The 21,650-nt window shown below is 43.7% G+C and overlaps 1 protein-coding gene across 1 annotated transcript in view; it reads left to right on the top strand.

Moving 5' to 3' along the window:
• Positions 1–358: 358 nt before the first annotated feature.
• LOC126433168 (trypsin 3A1-like) overlaps positions 359–21,650 on the top strand; it is a 77,202-nt gene continuing 55,910 nt past the window's right edge. The window contains exon 1 of the mRNA XM_050090447.1: positions 359–404. Within this exon, the coding sequence (XP_049946404.1) occupies positions 359–404 (46 nt within the window). The remainder of the gene's footprint in view (positions 405–21,650) is intronic.

Below are 21,650 nucleotides of genomic sequence, written 5' to 3'. Positions count from 1 at the left end.
TAGTCCCCTAGAACGTAGAACTAGTTAAACCTAACTAACCTAAGGACATCACAAACATCCATGCCCGAGGCAGGATTCGAACCTGCGACCGTAGCGGTCTTGCGGTTCCAGACTGCAGCGCCTTTAACCGTACGGCCACTTCGGCCGGCTAGATACTTTCAAGATAAGTTGCACCAGCTAACAAGAGATTATATAAATCATGACATGAATTACAGAGTGTACAAGTGGTGTGTCATCAGAAAGATATGAAGTTACGCAGAAGATAAGGTTGCCACGGGTAATTCTGAAATTGCAACAAAACTTAGTGTATAAAAGGGGAATTCATCTGATGTCTTGTCAGAGCGAAGTGTTGACGAAAATGAAGAGCTTCCTGATTTGTATTATCTTGGGAGCGACGGCCTCAGGTAAGTGGGTCTTACGGTCGATTTTCTGCTTTAGAATAAGGTTTACCTCACACAAACGCAGATTTTTTGTTGATGAAGTTCTTAGCTTGGCTTCGAAACAGATGAAACAAGTTACATGAAAAACTGAACACAAAAAATCAATAAATTATGCAGCATCATTCGAAAAGCATATTTACTTATTTTCTTTATTAATTGCTTTTATGGAGCTCCAATGACCCAATTTAGTATTCTCATTCTTCAAATTCCTTGATATTCGTTATCGCCTCTACGAAGGAGGTAAAACTTGAATGTTTGGTATTCCCGATGTAACCTCAGATGTACTTTATGTAGTTGGAGGTTATTATCAAAAGTGCTAGTAATGTGTGTTGTAGTTCATGAAGATTTTTGTTTCATAATCTTCATGTCGGGGAGTCTAATATGGATATAATAGACAAATTACCGTCGTAAGACATTTCCACACTTTTTAAGCTGCTTTTCAGTGTTTGTTTACGTTACGTCGCACTCAACGAGGCAGTACTTTTCTAAATATGTTGATGAATGATTGACTTGAGAGATACGATATCGTAGTGTGAGATCAATCTGAGTTTATGTCTGCCTGTTGGTAAAATACGATTGGGTATGTAAACTAGACAGTAATTGCTGGTGCTGTAGAAATCATGTTGCCCACCTGAGGACTTCCAGTGCGAAGTGATGATTCCAACCCAGCGATAGCGCTACTGACACAAATATTTGAAGTACCGCTGTCGAGAACCGACATCTGAGCCTGTGAAATTGGCGGTATTGGCAGGCTTATGCACTTACTGAATGCTTAAGAAAGGGATTCGAACTCTTAGAGTGTCAGCATGGCTTGAAACTTAGGTAGTATAAGGGGCAGTCAATTGAAAACAATACGGAAGGAAAAAAAGTAAGTAAAGTGTTAACGGTTTTAAAAGTTATCGCCCGACCACATATTGTCAATGCTGCTTGGAGTACGCTGCGGAGGTTTCGCTGGGAAGCCCTTACACATCCTCCACATGGTCCTGATCTCTCCCTATGTGATTTACATATTTTTAGAGCCCTGAAGAGAGTCATTTGTGCCCGTCGATTTGCTTCGAACAAAGAAGTGCACGCCTGGGTACAATCATTGTTCCGCAGGCAACAGCAAACTTTTTCCGTGAAGACAATGACCCACTTGTGTATTGTTTAATGTATATTGAACCGCGGACCTAGAAAAGATGGAGAGGCTTCGTCGCGCCATAGCTCTCAGTGGTTCACAGCTCCACAAGAGGCCACAGCAGTCCACCCACCCCACCGCAGCCCCACACAGAACCCAGGGTTATTGTGCGGTGCGGCCCCCAGTGGACCCCTCTGGGAACGTCTCATACCATGCGAGTGTACCCCAAATGTTTGTGTGGTATAGTAATTATCATGTACGCTTACTTGGAGACAGTGTGTGCGTAGCAAACGCCGGCATAGTGTAACTGAGGCGGAATAAGGCGAACCAGCCCACATTCGCCGAGGCAGATGGAAAACCTGGCTGGCACCCCGGACCTCGACATGAATCCGCCGGGCGGCTTCGTGCCGGGGACCCGGCACGCTTTCAAGCTCGGGAGGTAGCGCGGCAGACCGCGCAGCTAGCCGGGCGATGACCCACTTACCTCACAATGGGACTAATGTGTTAACAGTTACGGAGATTACGTTTGAAATAATAAAGAGTTTACTTACATTTTTCACCTGACTCGTTTTCATTTCACTACCCCGTATACAAAGCAATAGAAAAAAAAATGGCTCTGAGCACTATGGGACTTAACATCTATGGTCATCAATCCCCTAGAACTTAGAACTACTTAAACCTAACTAACCTAAGGACATCACACAACACCCAGCCATCACGAGGCAGAGAAAATCCCTGACCCCGCCGGGAATCGAACCCGGGAACCCGGGCGTGGGAAGCGAGAACGCTACCGCACGACCACGAGATGCGGGCAAAGCAATAGAAAAATCTGCTTTGAAAAGCAGTAACCGGTGACTAGCTAGGGTAATTACAATGAAGAATGCGGGTACAGACTGCAAAAGCGTATACGGGAAATGTCTGTTGTAATGCTTCTGTTATTAAATAACTTGTCATTATCGCTGTCTTGCTACTTAAAGTAGAATTGGAGAAAACTTCGACACTCAGAACTTGGTAACTCAAACTGTAAAGTAAAATTACGATTTATGATACCTGAAAAGGCATGTATCAAGACGACAGAGGAACAGACAGCGACAGAGACGAGAAATGGTGTCACAACATTTGAAACGTGTTGAAACGCGATGGTGTTTATGATGTGATGTGATGGAGACAGTAATAATGCAGTTCTTCATTATGTTGGTCATTGACGCTGAGTACGCAGCTAACGTGTTTGGTATTGTTACTCCAGTGTTCAAATGGTTCAAATGGCTCTGAGCACTATGGGACTTAACATCTGAGGTCATCGGTCCCCTAGAACATAGAACTACTTAAACCCAACTAACCTAAGGACATCACACACATCCATGCCCAAGGCAGGATTCGAACCTGCGTCCGTAGCGGTCACGCGGTTCCGGACTGAAGCGCCTAGAACTGCTCGGCCACCACGGCTGGCTACTGCCGTGTCATCTATGACCGCACCGTGGTGCACAGCGTTTCGGGGCCAGGAATCAGACGGCGTTCAGCTCGCGGCCGACAGGCAGTAGCACCACCGCCGCAATACAAAGCAAGCTTAACCACCCCTGAGCCGCTTCAACGTTAACACCGGCCACGCCGGCCGCCGTACACAGGGAAAATAGCTCCCTACCGACTACAGGCGAATCACGCCATACTACTCTACAGCGGGCTCACCGGGGGTCTGTTCACTCCTGCATGCCCCGACTAGCTAAAAGCGCACGCTCCGCCACGAACAGCACTGCGCACTTAGACGCAGCGCTTGTAACTGCAGACATATACAGAGTCGAAGTGACAGTGATGTATGATAGTGATAGGGACTCAGTGCATAATTCCGGCTGACAGCGTTTCTTTTCAGATCTTGCGTGAACTTCAGTTGAGAGATTAAACTCGTTTTTCCACTAACGCTTCCAGTCTTTGCTGTTCCGCGCTTTACGGATACAAGTTACCAGGCCTGGTGGGGTATATGAGGCGTGGACAGCCTACGATGTTGAGGGATCACTTCTAAGGAGGCTGAGATGCTGCGTACTCTTGTGAAACAGCGTTGTCAGTACCTGAAAATGATTCAATGCCGCCTGCAGCTGTCGTTCTTCCTTTTCTTCTATGTACAATTGCGCACGTTCGGTCTTAAACGATTATCCTATTAAATAGAGGCAATATAAATCCCCTGTAACCGCAGTCAATTAAGTGTTAGACATAGTAAGAAGTTCGACCTTACTTCACACCCAATTATCGATAGCATATTACACTGAGGTGACAAAGATCATGGAACACCTCCTCATGTGTTGGATCTGCTTTCTCCCGACATAACTCACTAACTAGATGTAGCATGGGCTCAAAAGGTCGTTGGAAGTCACCTGCATAAATACTAAGCCATGCTGCCTCTACAGTCGTCCATAATTGCGAAACTGTTGCCGGTGCAGAATTTTTTGCTCCAACTGAATTCCCTATTAGGTCCGATAAATTTTCACTGAGACTCATTTTTGCCGGGCGATCTGGGTGGCCAAACCATTCGCTCTAATTGTCCAGAATGTTCTTCAAATCGGTGACATGGCGCACTGCCAAGCATAAAAATTTAATCTTTGTTTGGGAACATGAAGTCCACGAATCGCTGCTAATGGTCTACAAAAAGACAAAAATAACCATACCAGCCAACGATCGGTTGAGCTGGACCAGAGAATCAGTCCTATCCATATAAACGCTGCCCACGCCACGATGATACCACCACCAGCTTCCTCAGCGCCTTCTTGACAACTTTCATCCAAGGCTTCGTGGGATCTGCGCCACACTCGAACCCTAGGAACTGAAATCTGGACTCATATGACCAGGCCACGGTTTTCCCCGTCTAGGGCCAACCCGATATGGTCACAAGCCCAAGGAAGGCGACGCACTCGTGTCGGTCATCTGCTACCACAGCCCAGTAATGCCAACTTTCACCACGCTGTCATGACGGATACGTTCTTCGTACGTCCCACGTTGATTTCTGCGGTTATTTCACGCAATGCTGCTTGTCTGTTAACACTAACAACTCTACGTAAACACCACTGCTCTCGGTCGTTAAGCGCAGGCTGTCGGACACTGCGTTGTCCTTGGTGAGTGGTAACGCCTGAAATGGGTATTCTCGGCTCGCTCTTGAGACTGTGGATTTCCGAAATGGAATGTCCGATGCGCGTAGCTCCTGCTACCAATACACGTTCCAAATCTCTTAATTCCGGCCGTGTGGTAATTCTCACGTCGGAATCTTTTCACATGAATCACCTGAATACAAATGACAGCTCCACCGATGCACTGGTCTTTTTTCCTTATGTATGCGATACTACCGCCATCTCCATATGTGCATATCCCTATCCCGTGGCTCTTTGTCACTTGTATGGCATACAAGTCTCTGTCTCTGTGCTTATTATTTTAAATATCGTCCACCGTCACTGCACTTACGTATGCAGGTAGCATAGTCATCATAAAATTGAATGGGGTAGCTCCGTTAGTATGTTTGCACCTTACAGTTTTCAAAATTATACCAGTGCCCCAAATTTTTAAGTGAATACTGTTAAAGATTTGTAAACCTTTGTTTTTAACATTGCACATCTTTACATGTCTGTACAGTTTTTTTTCTCAGTATAGTCACCCAGATGACGAACACATTTCTCCTATCGAGTGACCAGTTTGTTGATACCGTCACTGTAGAATGTCTGACTTTGTTGTCGGAGCCACAACCTCACCTGTGCTTGCACCTCTTCAGCACTACCAAATTGAAGTCCTCGAAGTTGTTCTTCAAGTTTTAGAAAGAGATGAAAATCGGATGGCGCCATGTCGGGACTTCGTGGGGGATGATCGACGTCAGGGAACGCAAGCGTCGGACTTTTTCATATGTTGCAGCGGCCGTGTGTGTTTTGGACTCGTAGTGCTGATGGAGAGGGTACGCATGTGTGGTCGAGCTCATAGAATTCGAAACACAATTACAGCACTCCATTTCTCACACAGCGGCATAGTTAAGTTACACACGTCCATGTTACACACTACAATTCTCAGACCTCTAGCAGCAGAGGGCTGCAGATACGTGGACGTAAAGAACAAAGCTGTAGAGAGTTAATAACGTTTGTTCTGTGTGAAAATCTTTAAGATCTTTGACATAAAAATGTCGGACGCATTACTTTTCAGCATGCTCTTGTATATCACACGTATCATCGCACTCAGCATACACGTACGGCCGCACTACATCTAATGTTGGCATGGGGCTACTGATGTAGTGTTATCAGGATCTTGTGTTAAAGTACACACAGACATATCAAGAAGACGTACAAATACGAAGCGCTCGAGTGATTTGATTCATGTGTACTGAAGAGTGATAAAACAGGTTCAGTAAGGTTGCCTGACAACTAAAGTGAAGCACTCAAAAAGCGTGGTCGGATGTTAATGTAGCTTCGTACATGCCTACAACATCAGTGCGTATGTAAATGATTTAAGTAGAAGTTCCCTATGACAGGCTGAACGACCGCTAGGATGCATTAGTGCTGTTCGTGTTTAGCGTTGTTACCAGACCTGGTGGGGTATATATGGCGTGGACAGCGTCAGATATGGAGCGACTACTGCGAAGGAGGCGGAGGTGCCGCATACTCTTGCGACAGTGTTGTCAGGCCCGGGGAAGGGCCTCTCTGTGGGTCTCCGTATGGCCGTCTGGTATAATCGTGCAATATCCAGATACGTGGCTCATTCGTAAATGACAGTGGCCTGATGCTGGACGGAATGGCAACGTAGGGGCGAGCAAACTCGTTATCAAGTTTCCGGTCCACCACGTCTGACCACCACAAAGGAGCACCACCGTGTTATGCACCAGGCACATCTAAACCCTACAAAGCTTCGCAAGCATTCCGAGACTCCTTGCAACATTTTGAGTCACTGAATTTTCTCATTGAAAGGGATCTGCATTAATTGTTAAACATCGTCCAAAAGCCAAGATCGCAAAAAATATATTTTTTATTGAAGACATCTGGTTTCACCAGAACTGAGTTTTATTCGCGTGTCATCTTTTGCATGAGGTTCAAAGTAAAATGAACATGTGTTAAAAAAAAAAGTGTTTATGACCTGAAGAATGCGGTTGTCTCAAATAAAACAAAATATTCTGCGCAATATCATTAGCCGGAGACTAATTGCAGCCAGGCTAGGGAATTACTGTCCTAAGCGTAGTAAGATGCCGTTAATACCGCAGCACACAAGGGTGCGATTCGAGAGACGCGATAACTGGAAGCATGGAATGCTGTTGAATGACGTCACATTGGCTTCGACGATGAATCACAGTTCTGCACTAGCAGGTTGACCGTCGTCAGTGGGTGTCGAGTATGGCGGCGACCTTCAGAGAGCTCCTTTTCTTTCAGTGTTTCGGATATGCGCAGGGACAATACTCATGGCATGGTGTGAAGAGCCATCGGGTAAGACTTCAGTTCACGTCTGTTAGTGACTGCGGGAACTCTGACGGCGCAAAAGTACGGCGAGGACATCGTGCATCCTCATGTGGAACCTCGCATGCGACTGTGGTGCGGTACACCTATTCAAGAGGACAATACTCGTCCACACATGGCACGCTTCTCTATGAAGTGTCTGCGCGATGCAGAGGTATTTTCAAGGCCAGCAAGATCCCCAGATCTGATCCCATATAACATAGGTAGGACACGCTCGGTCAACTCAATCCCATTCCCACTATCCCATGTATCAAAGATACTTAATACAGCTGTGGGCCAGCTTGCCTGAGGAGAGCATACGATTACTACAGGGGATAGGCAAAATAATGTGAACACCTGCACTGACTTGGGAATGGTTTATTAATAAGGGGTTGGAGCCCGTAATAGAGCTGCGGTTCTTCTTGGAACAGTGGCATATAATGATTGTATAGTCTCCAGTGGAATGTTATGCCACTCTTCGATCAAAGCCTGTTCTAACGCCCGTAGTGACGAGGGAGGCGAAAATCTGCTCCGGAATCTGCATTCCAGTTCCGCCCACAAAGGTTCGATAATTTCAAGTCTGTGGACTGTGCTGGCCAGGGAATACACTGCAATTCAGTTGCGTGCTCCTCATACCACGATTATACTGTCCTTCTTGGGTAAATGGGTGCATTATCGTCCTGAGATATGGCATCATTGTTGAGGAATAGAATTTGAATAATGGGGTGCACCTGATCACTTAAAATGTTCACACAATCGTTGGCTCTAATACGGCCTTTGAGAGTAATGATGGGACCAGAAGAATACCATAATACGGCTGCCCGAACCTTTACAATTCGACCTCCATGCTCAACCGTTGGAATCAAGAAACGAAGATTGTAGTTGTTCTTTTTTTTTTTCTTTTTTTTTTTTTCGGCGTTCTCCAGACGTAAACCCAGCCAAATGTTGGAAATAACGAAACCGTTGACTCGTCGGGCCATATGACGTGTTTCCACTGATCAGCCGTCCAGGTTTCATGCTTCTGACACCATTTTTTAGGCTTCTTTGCATTGGTTGTCGTCACTAACGGTTTCAGTATATCAGTTCGTCCATAAATATTCCGTTTATGAAGCTCTCGGTGGACAGTGTCGCTACGTAAGAGGTCCCGAAGATGGCTTTCAGCTCTGCAGTTACTTTAACCGGCGTAGGTTTATGTTGTTTTCACACAATTCGTGTTAGCGTACGACGATCTCTGTCATTTACTTTTGATTTGCGCCCACTATTATCTTTAGACGATGATGTTTTCCCATGTTTTGTGTAAGCTGTCAGGCCTGTTGAAACAGTTGCTTTTGAAAGGTTCAGTAAGTTGGCTGTTTTGGTTACTGATACTTCAGCTAATCGGGCTCCCACAACCTGCCCTCTTTGGAACTCTTTTAGGTCTTTCATTGCACGTCGAGCTCGTCCTCTGAATGCAAATACGAAGTTTGCACTACTCGTAAACAACCTATACTGATGGCTAGGCAGTACTGAACACGCACAGTCCATCCGCAGCTCGTGGTCGTGCGGTAGCGTTCTCGCTTCCCGCGCCCGGGTTCCCGGGTTCGATTCCCGGCGGGATCAGGGATTTTCTCTGCCTCGTGATGACTGGGTGTTGTGTGATGTCCTTAGGTTAGTTAGGTTTAAGTAGTTCTAAGTTCTAGGGGACTGATGACCATAGATGTTAAGTCCCATAGTGCTCAGAGCCATTTGAACCATTTGAACGCACAGTCCAGCAAGGCACGAGCCTTACTTGCTTTACTGACCATCAAACAAAACCACTCCGTTACTACCGCTGTTCACAATATTTTGCCTGTCCCCTATACATGATATCCTTCTCAACCGATTCAGTGCATGCATCCAGACCACAGGTGCAACGTGACCTCATACTGCAAAGTTCATCACAAATTTGATTCGATTTTGTAATCACTAACATTACGTCACATGCCCTCTCAAACCTTGAAGTTTCGTTTCCTCCTGTTCTAGACACTTTCCCTTCCTTGACAGTCAGTGTGTATACAGAAAAACTTCCTTTTAGGTGCTTCATGTCAGGCAGTGTATGTGAAATGCAATGTTCATTGTACAGCCACGTGATCCCTCCTTAAGGAACGTTACACAAATGAGAATAAGTACCGTTCATCACAAATAATTTTTGCCATGTCGATACCAAATGAAAATAGATTCGCGATAGCGGGAAATTTGTGTCACTCGACATATCAAACCCTCATAAAAAATTACGCCAGCAGAGACTATTTAAAGCATTAAAACTTACCTCCCTAAGTATAAAAGAAACGTCTAGATAAGTTTATGAATAGTATATCTACTAGAGTTCATAACTGCATACAACTATTTCTCGTTCTAGAACGAAATTTGTATCCAAGAGGATGGAGTGGTGTTGGGTTTTCCCTGGCGGGCACATTAGGTGACATGTTTATTAATAATTTACTAGAAAAGATTTTTGCGGGTTCACTGGAAAACCGAGAAAATAGTTCATTGTGATAGGTGTGTCGACGATATATTAATCTTATTTTATTGTACAACAAATGAGTAATATTAAACATTCACATTTCAGCAGGTTGTGTCATCAGATTAAATTCGCAGTGGAACCAGAGAAAATGAGAAAACGTCAGCTTTTCTTATGTCAAATTTTCGAATGTGAAATTTGAAGATACATTCGATATATTTCGTAGCCCCTCCACAACGTACGTTATTATTCACAGATAGAACCGTCACCAGAAGGCACATAACCTTGCATCAGCTTACTCTATGATTCATAGGATGCTGAATCTACCACTGGAAAAAAAATTGACTACAAATGCTGCGGAACATAGCTGTAAATAACGATTTTACTAAGTAGGTAGCTCACACGTTATTTAGAAAACCAACAAAATGCGTCTCAATCCCGTTACTTTGATTAGGGATACAGGGGAAAAGAAGGAAATCAAAATTTATATTTCTCCTTATATAGGCACTTTTTCCGATTAAATAGCTCGTTGCTTTAAGAATACGATTGTGAGAACCAGTCAGAGGAACGATAACAATTTGCAGAGTTTATTGAGACACGCGCCACGTAAACCGGGGCTTTTCCCATGATACATAAAATTAATTGTGGAAATGATTTATGTTTTATATTGGTCAAAGAGAAAAGAGGGTTCAAAGAACACACGACGATAAGTGACAGTAACTCCTCCACTTTGTTGCACATTTAAAAGGCGTCAAGCACAAAGAGCTTAGTATTAGTGAATCGTTGCACGATCTGCATGAACTGCACAAAAGTAAAGTAACGAAAGTGGTGGAGGGAATAGAAATTTTTCTTAAAATAAGGATCTAAGTGAGGTAACTCAATGATTATCAGACTGGACTCGAATTGGGGGGAGGGGGGAGAGGGGGGAGGGTGAGGGTGAGGGGGAAGGAGGAGGGGGAAGGGGGGATGACGGCTCAAATTCAGATTTAGGCTTCCAGCGATTTCCCCAAATCGCTCCAGACAAATGGCGGAATGGTTGCTTTAAAAGAGAATGAAGATGTAGTTTCAAGATAAATGACGATGGAGATTACATGATACGAAATGCTTTAGAAGCACAAAGGAGGATGTGAAGACTGATCGAGCTGATGCAGCTGAACATCGATCTGGAAAGAAAAAAATTCAAATAAATCAAAAAATACAGACAAATGGAGGAAAAATAGATCCCTGGATCGAAAAATAATGTATTAATATGAAAATGAAGCGTGGAAGCTCGAACACGGACGATGAAGTTATCATACACGTTTACAAAACTTGGGAAGATTTTAATAACGGGGAAATTATCAAAATTTGTTAAACCTGCTGCATTATTGTTTTGAACCTGTCAGGCATGAGTAACGGGATTTAAAAGGAGACGTTACATATTTACTTACCAGTTGTGAGTACAAGCTGAACTACAGAAAGGTGAAAACTGTAAAAAAAAAAAAACTTTAAAGAAACCTTCTCTGTGACTCCACCGCGACGTTCCAGGTCAATTGGGCGTCAGCAAAAATTGGTAGCTGAAATCAGACGTGTCATACCATCACCAGCTCTTACATGCCAATTCCATTCATTAATCATAGGATAGATGACATATTTCTTCCATGCTGATTCTTACAGCACACAAGTGCGCTGTTCCTTTGATAGTGAACTTTGTTCTTGCCAATCTGGCAATGTTGCTTAATAGGAAGGAAATATTCTCTTGAGAACGTCAATTGCATAGCTTTCTGCTCGTCACCATGAGCAGTAGATCAACAAATTTAATTCCGTACTTCTTCACACGCGCTAAAACGCCAGGAGATATTCGTTGACATTCGACATCAAAATTTTAGTAGTACTGTTTACAAATGATATTTTTAGTCATCAGACTGCTTTGAAGCGGCCCGCACCGAACTTCTCGCCTGCGCCAGCCTCTTCGTCTATGGTAACTCTTACACCCAATGTCCTCAATTATTTGTTGGATGTATTCCAGTCTCTTCATTCCTCTATAGTTTTTTCCCTCTATTGATCCCTCTAAAACTAAACTAAACGCCGCCCGAACAGGTCATGGAAGGCCCAACGGAACAGACCGGCCGTCGTGTCATCCCCAGCCCACAGGCATCACTGGATGCGAATATGGAGGGGCATGTGGTGAGTACACTGCTATCCGCTCTCCTGGCCGTATGTCAGTTTATGGGACCAGGGACGCTACTTGTCAATCAAGTAGCTTATCAGTTTGCCTCACAGGGCTGATTGCTGCCCCTCTGCGAACAGCGCTCTGCAGACCGGATGGTCATCCATTCATGTGCTAGGCCAGCCCAACAGGGCTTAACTTCGGTGACGGATCCCTCTAGCACCGCGGAGGTTATTTCCTGATGTCTTAACATATGTCCTATCATTATGTCCCTTTCCCTTGTCGGTGTTTCTCGTGTCTTCCTACCTTCACCGATTCTTCGGAGAACCTCCACATTCAGTATCTCATCAGTACACTTAATTTTTAACATCATTTTATAGTACCACATCTAAAACGCTTCAGTTCTTCTCCAGTTTTAACGTAGTCCTTGATTAACTGCCATACGATGCAGTGCTCCAAACATACAGTCTCAGAAATTTCTTCCTCAAATTGTGCCTAAGTTCGATACTAGCAGACTTCTGTTGGCCAGAAATTCCCTCTTTACCTAAGCTAGTGCCAGTGTGCTTCTTATGCCCTTGCTACGTTGTTACGTGTTATTTTGCTACCAACGTGGCACTTCTTCACTCACCAGCAATGTCATCAGCAAATTTTGTAATAAAGGGTGTGTTCAAGCTGCATTTTAACTTCCTTGCACCTATGTTTTTCAACTTTGCCTCTTTTAGTAAAGCCAGTTCTCTCCAACTTAACTGCCTACTACCGTGTTTACTGTCTCAGTATTTACATACATAAAGAACTTCCAATTTGCCTCATCATTCCACAGTACCTATGTATCTTATTTCTTTGCACATTGACGGTTCCCTAACATTCTCTTAAACTTCAGTCTGTTGTTCGTCATTTCTGTTCTGATCAGAATCCCTGTGTAAGCTTTAAGTCAGTATCTGTTGTCGGAATCTGTGTTTCACGGCCTTTTTCTGGTATATCACCTTCTGAGTATACACTATTATTAGCTGAAATTTATTGGACAACCCGTACTCTTCCACTATCATTGCTACTGCAAAGCCGTATTCGCCCGTTACTCCGTATGCTATTCCTTCGCCTACCACCACATTTCAGACCCCTTTCATTATTAGACTATCTACTTTTACACACTGACTTACTAGTTCAATATCCTTACATATTTCGTATATCTTCTGCTGCACGTCGGTTAGTAAACCAGAACTCTTGCCTCTGGCGTTGGATTGCCGATTCTAATGAAAATCACACTATCACTGAGCTGTTTGTGGTAACTCACTCTCCGTTTTACTGTTCTATTCATAAAGAATCCCGCTCTTTTTATACCATTTCTTGCTGATTTTCATGTTATCCTAAACTGGTCGTACACACGATAACATTAACACATTTACTGAGCAAATAGGGCGTTCCAGATAGAATTAAAAATAATGCTTTGAGACTCAGGCTCTTTTTGAAGGATCATCGTTGTAAATTACCAGTGTACTACAGACATCTCAGGGGTTACTCTCAGTATGTTGCTTCTTGCTCTAATACATCGCTGCCCCAGCTATATAGAGACAAATTCGCAGAAAGCTGACACTATTATTTGCCCGCCGTATAATGCTGACCAAAGAAGTCTAGTAGTATCAAATATGGCGTCTAACTTAAAGAAGAAATTCATGAATGAACTCGGAGTTGTTTGGAAGTGAATAATTGATTATAGAAGAACTGGAAAAGAAGAGAACTGAAACGATGACATATGGTACTATAGGAAAATGTTGAAAATAAATGGACTGATAAGGTAAGAAATGAGGGAATAATTTCCTTCATGCTCTAGGGAGATCTGCACAGGGTAACAGCCGAAGGGGAAGACAGAGATTGGAATACATCAAAGAAATAGTGAGGACAATGGGTGGATGTACTACTCTGAAATGAAGGGGTTGGCACAGGAGAGGAAAGAGTGTTGGGCAGAAGACTGATGGAGGAAAGCAAAGTTGCACCGCTCTGGCCTCAGACGAGTAGGACGGGAGCGAACGATCGCCATATCATCCTCAGTCAATGACGTCATTTTGATGCGCTGTGGATTAATGTGGGGTCAGCACTTAGCTCTCCCGGACGCTGTCGGCTTTGAAGTCTTGGAGCCGCCACTTCTCATTCAAGTAGCTCTTCAGACAGTATAACGAGGCTGAGGTGAACCCTTGCCAGGCGTCCCATCGAGAAATCAATCTCGTGGAGTACCAGGAAGTCCGGTCGCGTCCTCTACGTGACTGAATGCCATGCTGACCGCTCAGATACCCAACGCACCACGGAAGAAAAAGGAAAAATTTGCTCTAAGCATTCAATTATGTCTCTACTTCGCGGTAAAGACGTCACATGAAAGTAAATAGCTGCAATCTCGATATTGAATCCTGCATTCGCCTCTTCTTTAAGACGCTATCTCGCGTTTCTGTACTTCGATTTGGAACTCTAGTTTGTTAGCGTGTTTTCTGTACGAGACTACTCTAGCTTTTCTCATCGGTGCTGACGTGAGCTGAGTTTAGGTACAGTCATAACTTTCATCCCCATACAGCATTTTCTGCTACCGATTTATCGTCGCTTTATTTTTCTATACTATACGCCATTCGCAGCAGAGGGGTGACTAACCAGGCTACGCCACAATACTTTCTACACATATCATGACATGTAACGATTTTATGTTGTAATATATATTTTAGTTTATTTACTAACAGAAAACTAAAGTGCATCCAAACACTGAATAACAAGCAGCAGTTCAGCTGTTGTGTCAGAGTGAGAGCTCCACTGTCTACAGAACGAATGAAATTGGCAGAAAAGAAGCACCTGTCTATTATTTTTCAAGCTTTGTGGAGACGTTCAGTTTACAAACTTTTATTTGGTTTGGAAGCGATGTCGATCATTAACATCGGTATGAGGTGTAGCCCACATGGTCACGAAAACAGACTTGCATTCATTTAGACATGGAACAAAAAACCCTTTGAAGGTCATCTAGAAAGAATTTCTTGTCTACTTGGAACACTTTCTCAGTTCATGAAAGTTGTTAGGAGGCTGGTATGAAAGTTGTCTTCATGCAGCACCTCAGACATTCTCTACGGATGGTACATCAAGGGTGACAACACATCGGTCAGAGATTCTTGTATTCCTCACTGTATTTGTGGTGTGAACTGCAGTGTACGGTACTGCTGTAGCCTGCTACAATACACCGTTTATTACCCTGTTCCCGGAGGGTATGACAACAACTGTCAATCCTCTTGGAATTTCCCATGGCACCCGTCTACAGGAGTTGGAGAGGTATGAGTCTGGAGAATCGCTGTTCATGTGACTCTTCACCATGTAATGCAAGTCTCTGTAGTCCATGGTATAGAGTCCGCGGTAAACGCCATCCAGGAACTTGAGAACTCGACTCAGCTTTCATTAATGTTTCCAACTATGACCTTCTGTTTGTGACATCTTTCCCAATTTCAGCTGTTGTCGTCCGTCTACCCCTAAGAGCCACTCGAAGACTACTACGATCATCTCGTGCTGTAGTCCTTCTGTAAAGACCTTTGTATCTTCTCTTCCTCCCACACTGTTGTCGTAAGTTCATCGTTCGTTATTTCACTACTGGCCAGCAATCATTGTGATTTGTCGGTCTGATGCTCCTATGACATTAATTCCAATGATTCCACCTTTTCCAAAATCCGAAAGATTATTGTAACCTGCACAAGGACATCCTTCTCCTAGAAAGTATCAGTAACGTTAAATACGCCCGAAAGTCACGTAATGATACCATTTTTCATCGGCAGGAATGATTATTTTCTGGATGAAAAAAAGCTCTGGTGAGGATGAGCTTTTAATGAATGTATGTCAAATCGTTGGAAATACTGAAGTATTAGCTAGCTCTCACTCTATCGAAGTGTTCTTCATTTCCCATTTATTTCAGTGTGATTCTGTAAGTAGCGTGACAGAGATTTCGTGAGAGGTTTTACTGCTCGTCAGCGTGACGTGATGGACATCATGTCCGGTATAAATGTATTTTGGTATGTGCTTTCCAGATGCATGGAACATCATGTTAGAAGTTACACAGGCACAGGGCTTTCGGCGTTTAATCGTTTCAGCAGATCAATTGTCAATTCATTAGTCACTATTAGCAAAGACTGAAGAGTGAAGAGCTGGTAGTTTTAAGCTGACAGCTCCCTATGGTATACAGAAATCCCCGTGCGAGACATACCTCACTGTATACAGGCATTAGTAGTAACGCTGGAACGCACCAGTGGGCGCTTGAAACATCAAAACGGGTGGCTTAGACTGCTGGTGATTTGCAGTACACATTGCTAAACGACGAAGTACGTCAAAAATCAGAGCGAACAATCACTTTTGCCGACAGATAAGATTCCGGCTGATGGGACACCTACTTCTATGTGGGAGATGTTGCTGTGAACTGTATTGGAGCTCGTGATCCAGTTTACAGTATGATGGTGAGTGATACACGAACATACAGTTCTATCGTGCGCATTGCCATTAGAACAATGTTGAATCTTATCTTTGATGAACATGCATCACGTAGCCACAAGAATAGACTAAATCGGAAATCGCGTACATCGTGTATGATATAATATGAAGATTTATTAGAGCTACTATTTGGCTGCTCCAAGAATAATACCAGTTAAACGCTGGCCGGTGTGGCCGTGCGGTTCTAGGCAGCCGAGTTACCGCTACGCTCGCAGGTTCGAATCCTGTCTCGGGCATGGATGTGTGTGATGTCCTTAGGTTAGTTAGGTTTAATTAGTTCTGAGTTCTAGGCGACTGATGACCTCAGAAGTTAAGCCCCATAGTGCTCAGAGCCATTTGAACCAACCAGTTAAACAACCGAGAACATATTACATACCAGATGACGTGATGAATGATCAGTTTCAGAGCTCTTCGTGGAATTCGTATATGCACGATATGAATACTACGATTTCGTTGCGCAGTGTGTTACCACTTCTCAGTTCTGACGGTAAGCATATAATATTCAGCATTTTCACAGTAGACAGATATAATACATTACTCCATTGCTGTTACTCCGTGTTGTTATTTAGCTGCGTCGTGAGAGCATCGGATAACGTTAAAACTTTCTTTCTCCAACGACCATACCATCTTTTATATCTATATCTACATACTTTCTCAGCAAGCCAGGGTACAGTGCATACCGGAGGCTACCCTGTACCACTTACTAGTCATATCCTTTTTTGTTTCACATGCAAACGGAGCAAGGGGAAAACGACTGTTTGTATCCCTCCATATGAGCCCTAATTTCTCTTTATCTTCATGGTCCTTACGCAAAGTGTACGTTGGCTGTAGCAGTACAGTTCTGCAGTCGACTTCAAATACAGTTTGTCTAAATGTTCTCAGCAGTGTCCCTCGAAAACAACGTCGACTGCACGCCAGGGTCTCCAGTTTGAGACCGAGCGAGGTGGCGCAGTGGTTAGCACACTGGACTCGCATTCGGGAGGACGACGGTTCAATCCCGTCTCCGGCCATCCTGATTTAGGTTTTCCGTGATTTCCCTAAATCGCTTCAGGCAAATGCCGGGATAGTTCCTTTGAAAGGGCACGGCCGATTTCCTTCCCCATCCTTCCCTCACCCGAGCTTGCGCTCCGTCTCTAATGACCTCGTTGTCGACGGGGCGTTAAACACTAATCTCCTCCGCCTCCTCCTCCTCTCCAGTTTGAGTCCAGAAGCATCTCTGTAATACCTGCATGTTGTTCGAACCTACCGATAACGAATACAGCAGCACGCCTCTGAACTGCCTCGGGGTATTCCTTCAATCCGAAGAAGCACTGATCCCAAACACTCGAGCAGTACTCAAGAACAGGTCGCTCTAGTGTCCTAGATGCGGTCTCCTTTACGGATGAACCACACAATTCTAAAGGTCTCCCTATTAAAAACCTTACATGCTCATTCCATGTCTTATCGCATTACAATGTTACGCCTAGGTCTCTAATCGTGGTGGCTGTATCAAGCAACAAACTCCTAATGCTGTATTCGGACATTACAGGTTTGTTGTTCCTATTCATCCGCATTGAATTACATTTTTATACATTTATAGCTGACATCCATTCGTCACATGAACAAGAAATTTTGTCTAAGTATCCTCCTACATTCGCCAAATGGTGATACTTTCCACTACATCACAGCATCATCGACAAGTAGCATCGGATTGCTGCTACCCTGTCCGACTGTAATAACTGAAACGGCTTTTGACACCCAAAAGTAACAGTTGTGTTACTACATGTGACACTTCTGTCACTCAATGTAACTGTGTTTTCTCTTTTGATGCTGTCATTTGTCAGGATGAGCATTCTAAAGCATTCTGTCAGGGTGAAAATATTAAATAAATTAACTTTTCTCTCGTAACAACATGTGGGCAGGGTGGGTTCTTCCTTGGCTCGGGTATGAGGTCGAATGAAACATCATTTTTACATAAGTTAACTTTTATTGAAAGTTTCGTACAACTGTATCTTACTGGGACGTTCTGGTTCGGAGAGCGGCAGCTGTGTCGTTTGTGAATCTTCTGCTACGGCAGCGGCGGCGGCGGCGGCGTCTGATTACGCGTAGCGGTGTGAATCTCGTGTCGCCGTCTCGCCCAGCTGACGGGAGACGCGCAGCGCGAGGTGGCCCGTTTAATTATTGCGAGCGAAATCGTGCATCGGATGATACCTTGGGTGCGGCGTCCCAGTGTTTCTCGTCTCTAAGCGGCCGCGTGTGTTCTGCGTCGGCCAGCGGAGCGGTGCGGCGGGAGAAGGCCAGTGTAGCGGACTCGAACCACGGACTCCAGCTTGCCAGTCTTCGGCTGTCAGCTCTTCATCCCAGCTCACAGGTGACTACTGATGTGAGGCCGTCTCCTTCCCGTCCTCACGAGTCACCCGGGTATGTAAAAACCAGACTTCCAATACCTTTTAACTTCTGTCTTCTGGCGCCGCGGCTGCTGCTTGCTATTCCATTACAGCGGCGGACTTGGTGCGTCTGTGCATGATGCAGTCTCTTCTTGCATGACGGTCTTCAGCACCGAAACTGACTGAAAACTACTGCTACTCTTCTTTTCTTCCTTCGTCTCTCGTCTTCGTCTCCGTCTGTCTTCATCTGTCTTCATCTGTCTTCCTCTGTCTTCAACTGTCGGGCCCACCGCGTCTCGCGTATTTATTCAGTTCACTGGAGGTGAACGACTTCACGGCCATTGCCTCTTCTGTCACGTTGAAAAGCTTCTCGAAGAATCTTCTTGACCTGGGTCATTGGCTCTTGAAATGTAGGCGGGGGCCTCTGATCGCATGTGACGACTGAGAAACACGTGAGCCGGTCATTGCCTCTTCCGTCACGTTGAAAAGCTTCTCGAAGAATCTTCTTGACGTCGGTCATTGGCTCTTGGAATGTAGGCGAGGGCCTTTGCTCACAAGCGACAACTGAGAAACACGTGAGCCGGTCGGGCGATGCCCTGACGGCTGAATCGACAGCGCCCGCTTATGTGGAACTCGCTGACTCCACGGTCATTGTTTCTTCTGTTCTGCCCGCTGAATGCCAGTATGTAACTCTCTAAACTAAACCAAGTTTTCCATTTATATTCTAATTTCTAGTTCACTTTGATTTCACTAATTTATTTACTTAAGTAACACTCAACATTCCTCCACCCTTCGGAGAAATTCGCCCTCGAATTTACCACTCAACATTCCTCCACTCTTCACACGGCAAAAGCACAAACACTGAAAACTCTCGAGTTAGAAGATTACACACGCTTCACATTAAGTATGTGGAAAATACTTTATCACTTTACAAAAACACTGTACAGTCATGAATCACATAGTTCTTACATAAATGGTTGTAATAAGTGTAACAAATCTTGATGACAATGAATAAACAAATAATGTATTGTGCACTTAGAAAATTACAGAGCAACAGCTGTTTAATCTACCCTATACTAATGCAAGAATATCTATTCTACAGTATTGTTTATGTTAACAAGAGACTGTTTAATAAAGAATGAAGTACAATAAACAAAATTAATACATTAATGCTCAAACGTAACTGCTGAAGTACACCAGTTAAGAGTGTGGTATCCAGTTAACAGGGATTTGATGAAGTGGTATATTATTATTTGGCTTATTTTTTCGTGTTAAATAAAAGAAAACTGTACAAAGCAGAAACACCAACACAAAGGTTCCAGATATACCCGTTCCTAGCATTATAATTTTAGTTTGCGTTCACCTTTTAATTTTAAGACATGTTGCATCATTACATTGGCATCAAATTTGCCTTGCTGTGAGTTTATGAACATATCTAATGACTTCAGAAGGGAACTGTCAAGGGAGTCATTGAGGTAGGATAGGTTTTGTGTAGGAAATGCTTGCATGGCGTTTTCTGAAAAAAGCAAACAACATGGTTATGAACCTACAAACCTAGTAAAAACAAAAACAAAGAAAAGAGGAAATACATTGTTAACTACAAGATCTACATGTTTCTACGTTCAACTTTCTTTTTCTTAAAAAATAAACCATTATCATTTATTAATTATTCACATTTGTATATTATCCACAGTCTACTAAGATTCCACTAGGACATTCGCACTCTTGGTCGAAGATTGTATGGTGCCATGTGTGTATGTTGTGCTGGCGTGGCCACTCTTTTTCCTTTACGGAAACTTCCTCCACCCTTCGGAAAAGCAGACACTGTTGTTGAAGGAATTACATCTGGAGCGCCCTTAAAAGGTTTTAAACGACTTGCATGGACAATGGTAGTTCGGGTGGGCAGTTGCAATTTAACGTTGACTGGTGACGTGATCTCAATAATTTGGTAAGGACCTCTGTAGTTTGTTACAAATTTCTTCGTTTTTCCTTTGGCTATGTAAGGAGTTGAAAGCATAACCCACTGACCGATTTTGTAATTTGGATATTTAGCTTGGGTATTACCTAATCTTTCCTGTCGTTCCAAAGCCTTTGTATTAGATTTTTGAACCTTTTTCCATACATCCTTCATCATTCGACTGAAATCTCTTACTGTTTCTCCGACTTTTCCGTTTTTCTGCCTGATTACATCAAAAGGGGACGGCATTTTTTTTCCATAGACCACTTCATAAGGTGACATGCCAGTTGCTTCATGCGTTTTGGCGTTGTATACCGACACGATTATTGGTAAATACGTATCCCAATTAGAATGTTGTTCGTTAATATAATAACTAAGCATCTTGCCAATTGTCCGATGAACTCTTTCTGTGCGCCCGTTGCACTGAGGGTGTAACGGAGTTGTGCGTAATTTGCGTATTTTTAATAAGTGGCATAGCTGTTTCATTAATTCAGACATAAAATTAGATCCCTGATCTGTGATAATAGCTTCAGGTACTCCAAATTTAAGTATCCAGTTGTTAACTAAAGCTTGGGCAACTGTATTTGCTTGCTGATCTGGGAGACTCACCATAGCTAGATAGCGTGAAAAGTGATCGATAATTGTAAGAACATACTTATTACCAGCAGGTGTTTTATGAAATGGCCCGTAGAGATCTATTCCGCAGATTTGAAATGGACATGAAGCCTCGGGGAGTCTCTGTAAGGGTATTTTTGAACGAGAAAGTTCAGCTCGTTGTGCGCACGCAATGCAATTACGAACGTACTGCGCAACATCCTGCTTTCTGGTTTGCCACCAAAATCGCTCTGCTACTCGTCTTTCGGTTGTCCGCTGTCCACCGTGTCCTGCAAGGATATGATCATGGGCCTCTGCCATTATTTCTTGTCTAAGGTGTTGGGGAACAACAATTCGCGGTCCAAGTTTTGTTTTACGGCATAATACACCATCTTCAAAGCAAAATTGTTTTTGAGTTGCGTATTTTTTACATTCTGTATCCTCATCTTGTGCCTTTCTCCAGTCCTCAGTATCTCGGCCTGTTGCTTCCAAAAGTGCTATTTTCCGACTTAGGCAATCTGCATTCGTGTGTTTTTTGCCTGGTTTATGGATAACTTCGAAATCCATTTCGGAAAGACATAGGGCCCAACGGGTAAGACGACTAGAT

The sequence above is a fragment of the Schistocerca serialis genome, chromosome 1 (assembly GCF_023864345.2).
Source record: "Schistocerca serialis cubense isolate TAMUIC-IGC-003099 chromosome 1, iqSchSeri2.2, whole genome shotgun sequence".
In the NCBI taxonomy this organism is placed as follows: domain Eukaryota; kingdom Metazoa; phylum Arthropoda; class Insecta; order Orthoptera; family Acrididae; genus Schistocerca; species Schistocerca serialis.
Note: the sequence above shows the minus strand (reverse complement) of the source record. Positions and strands in the feature narration are given on the sequence as shown.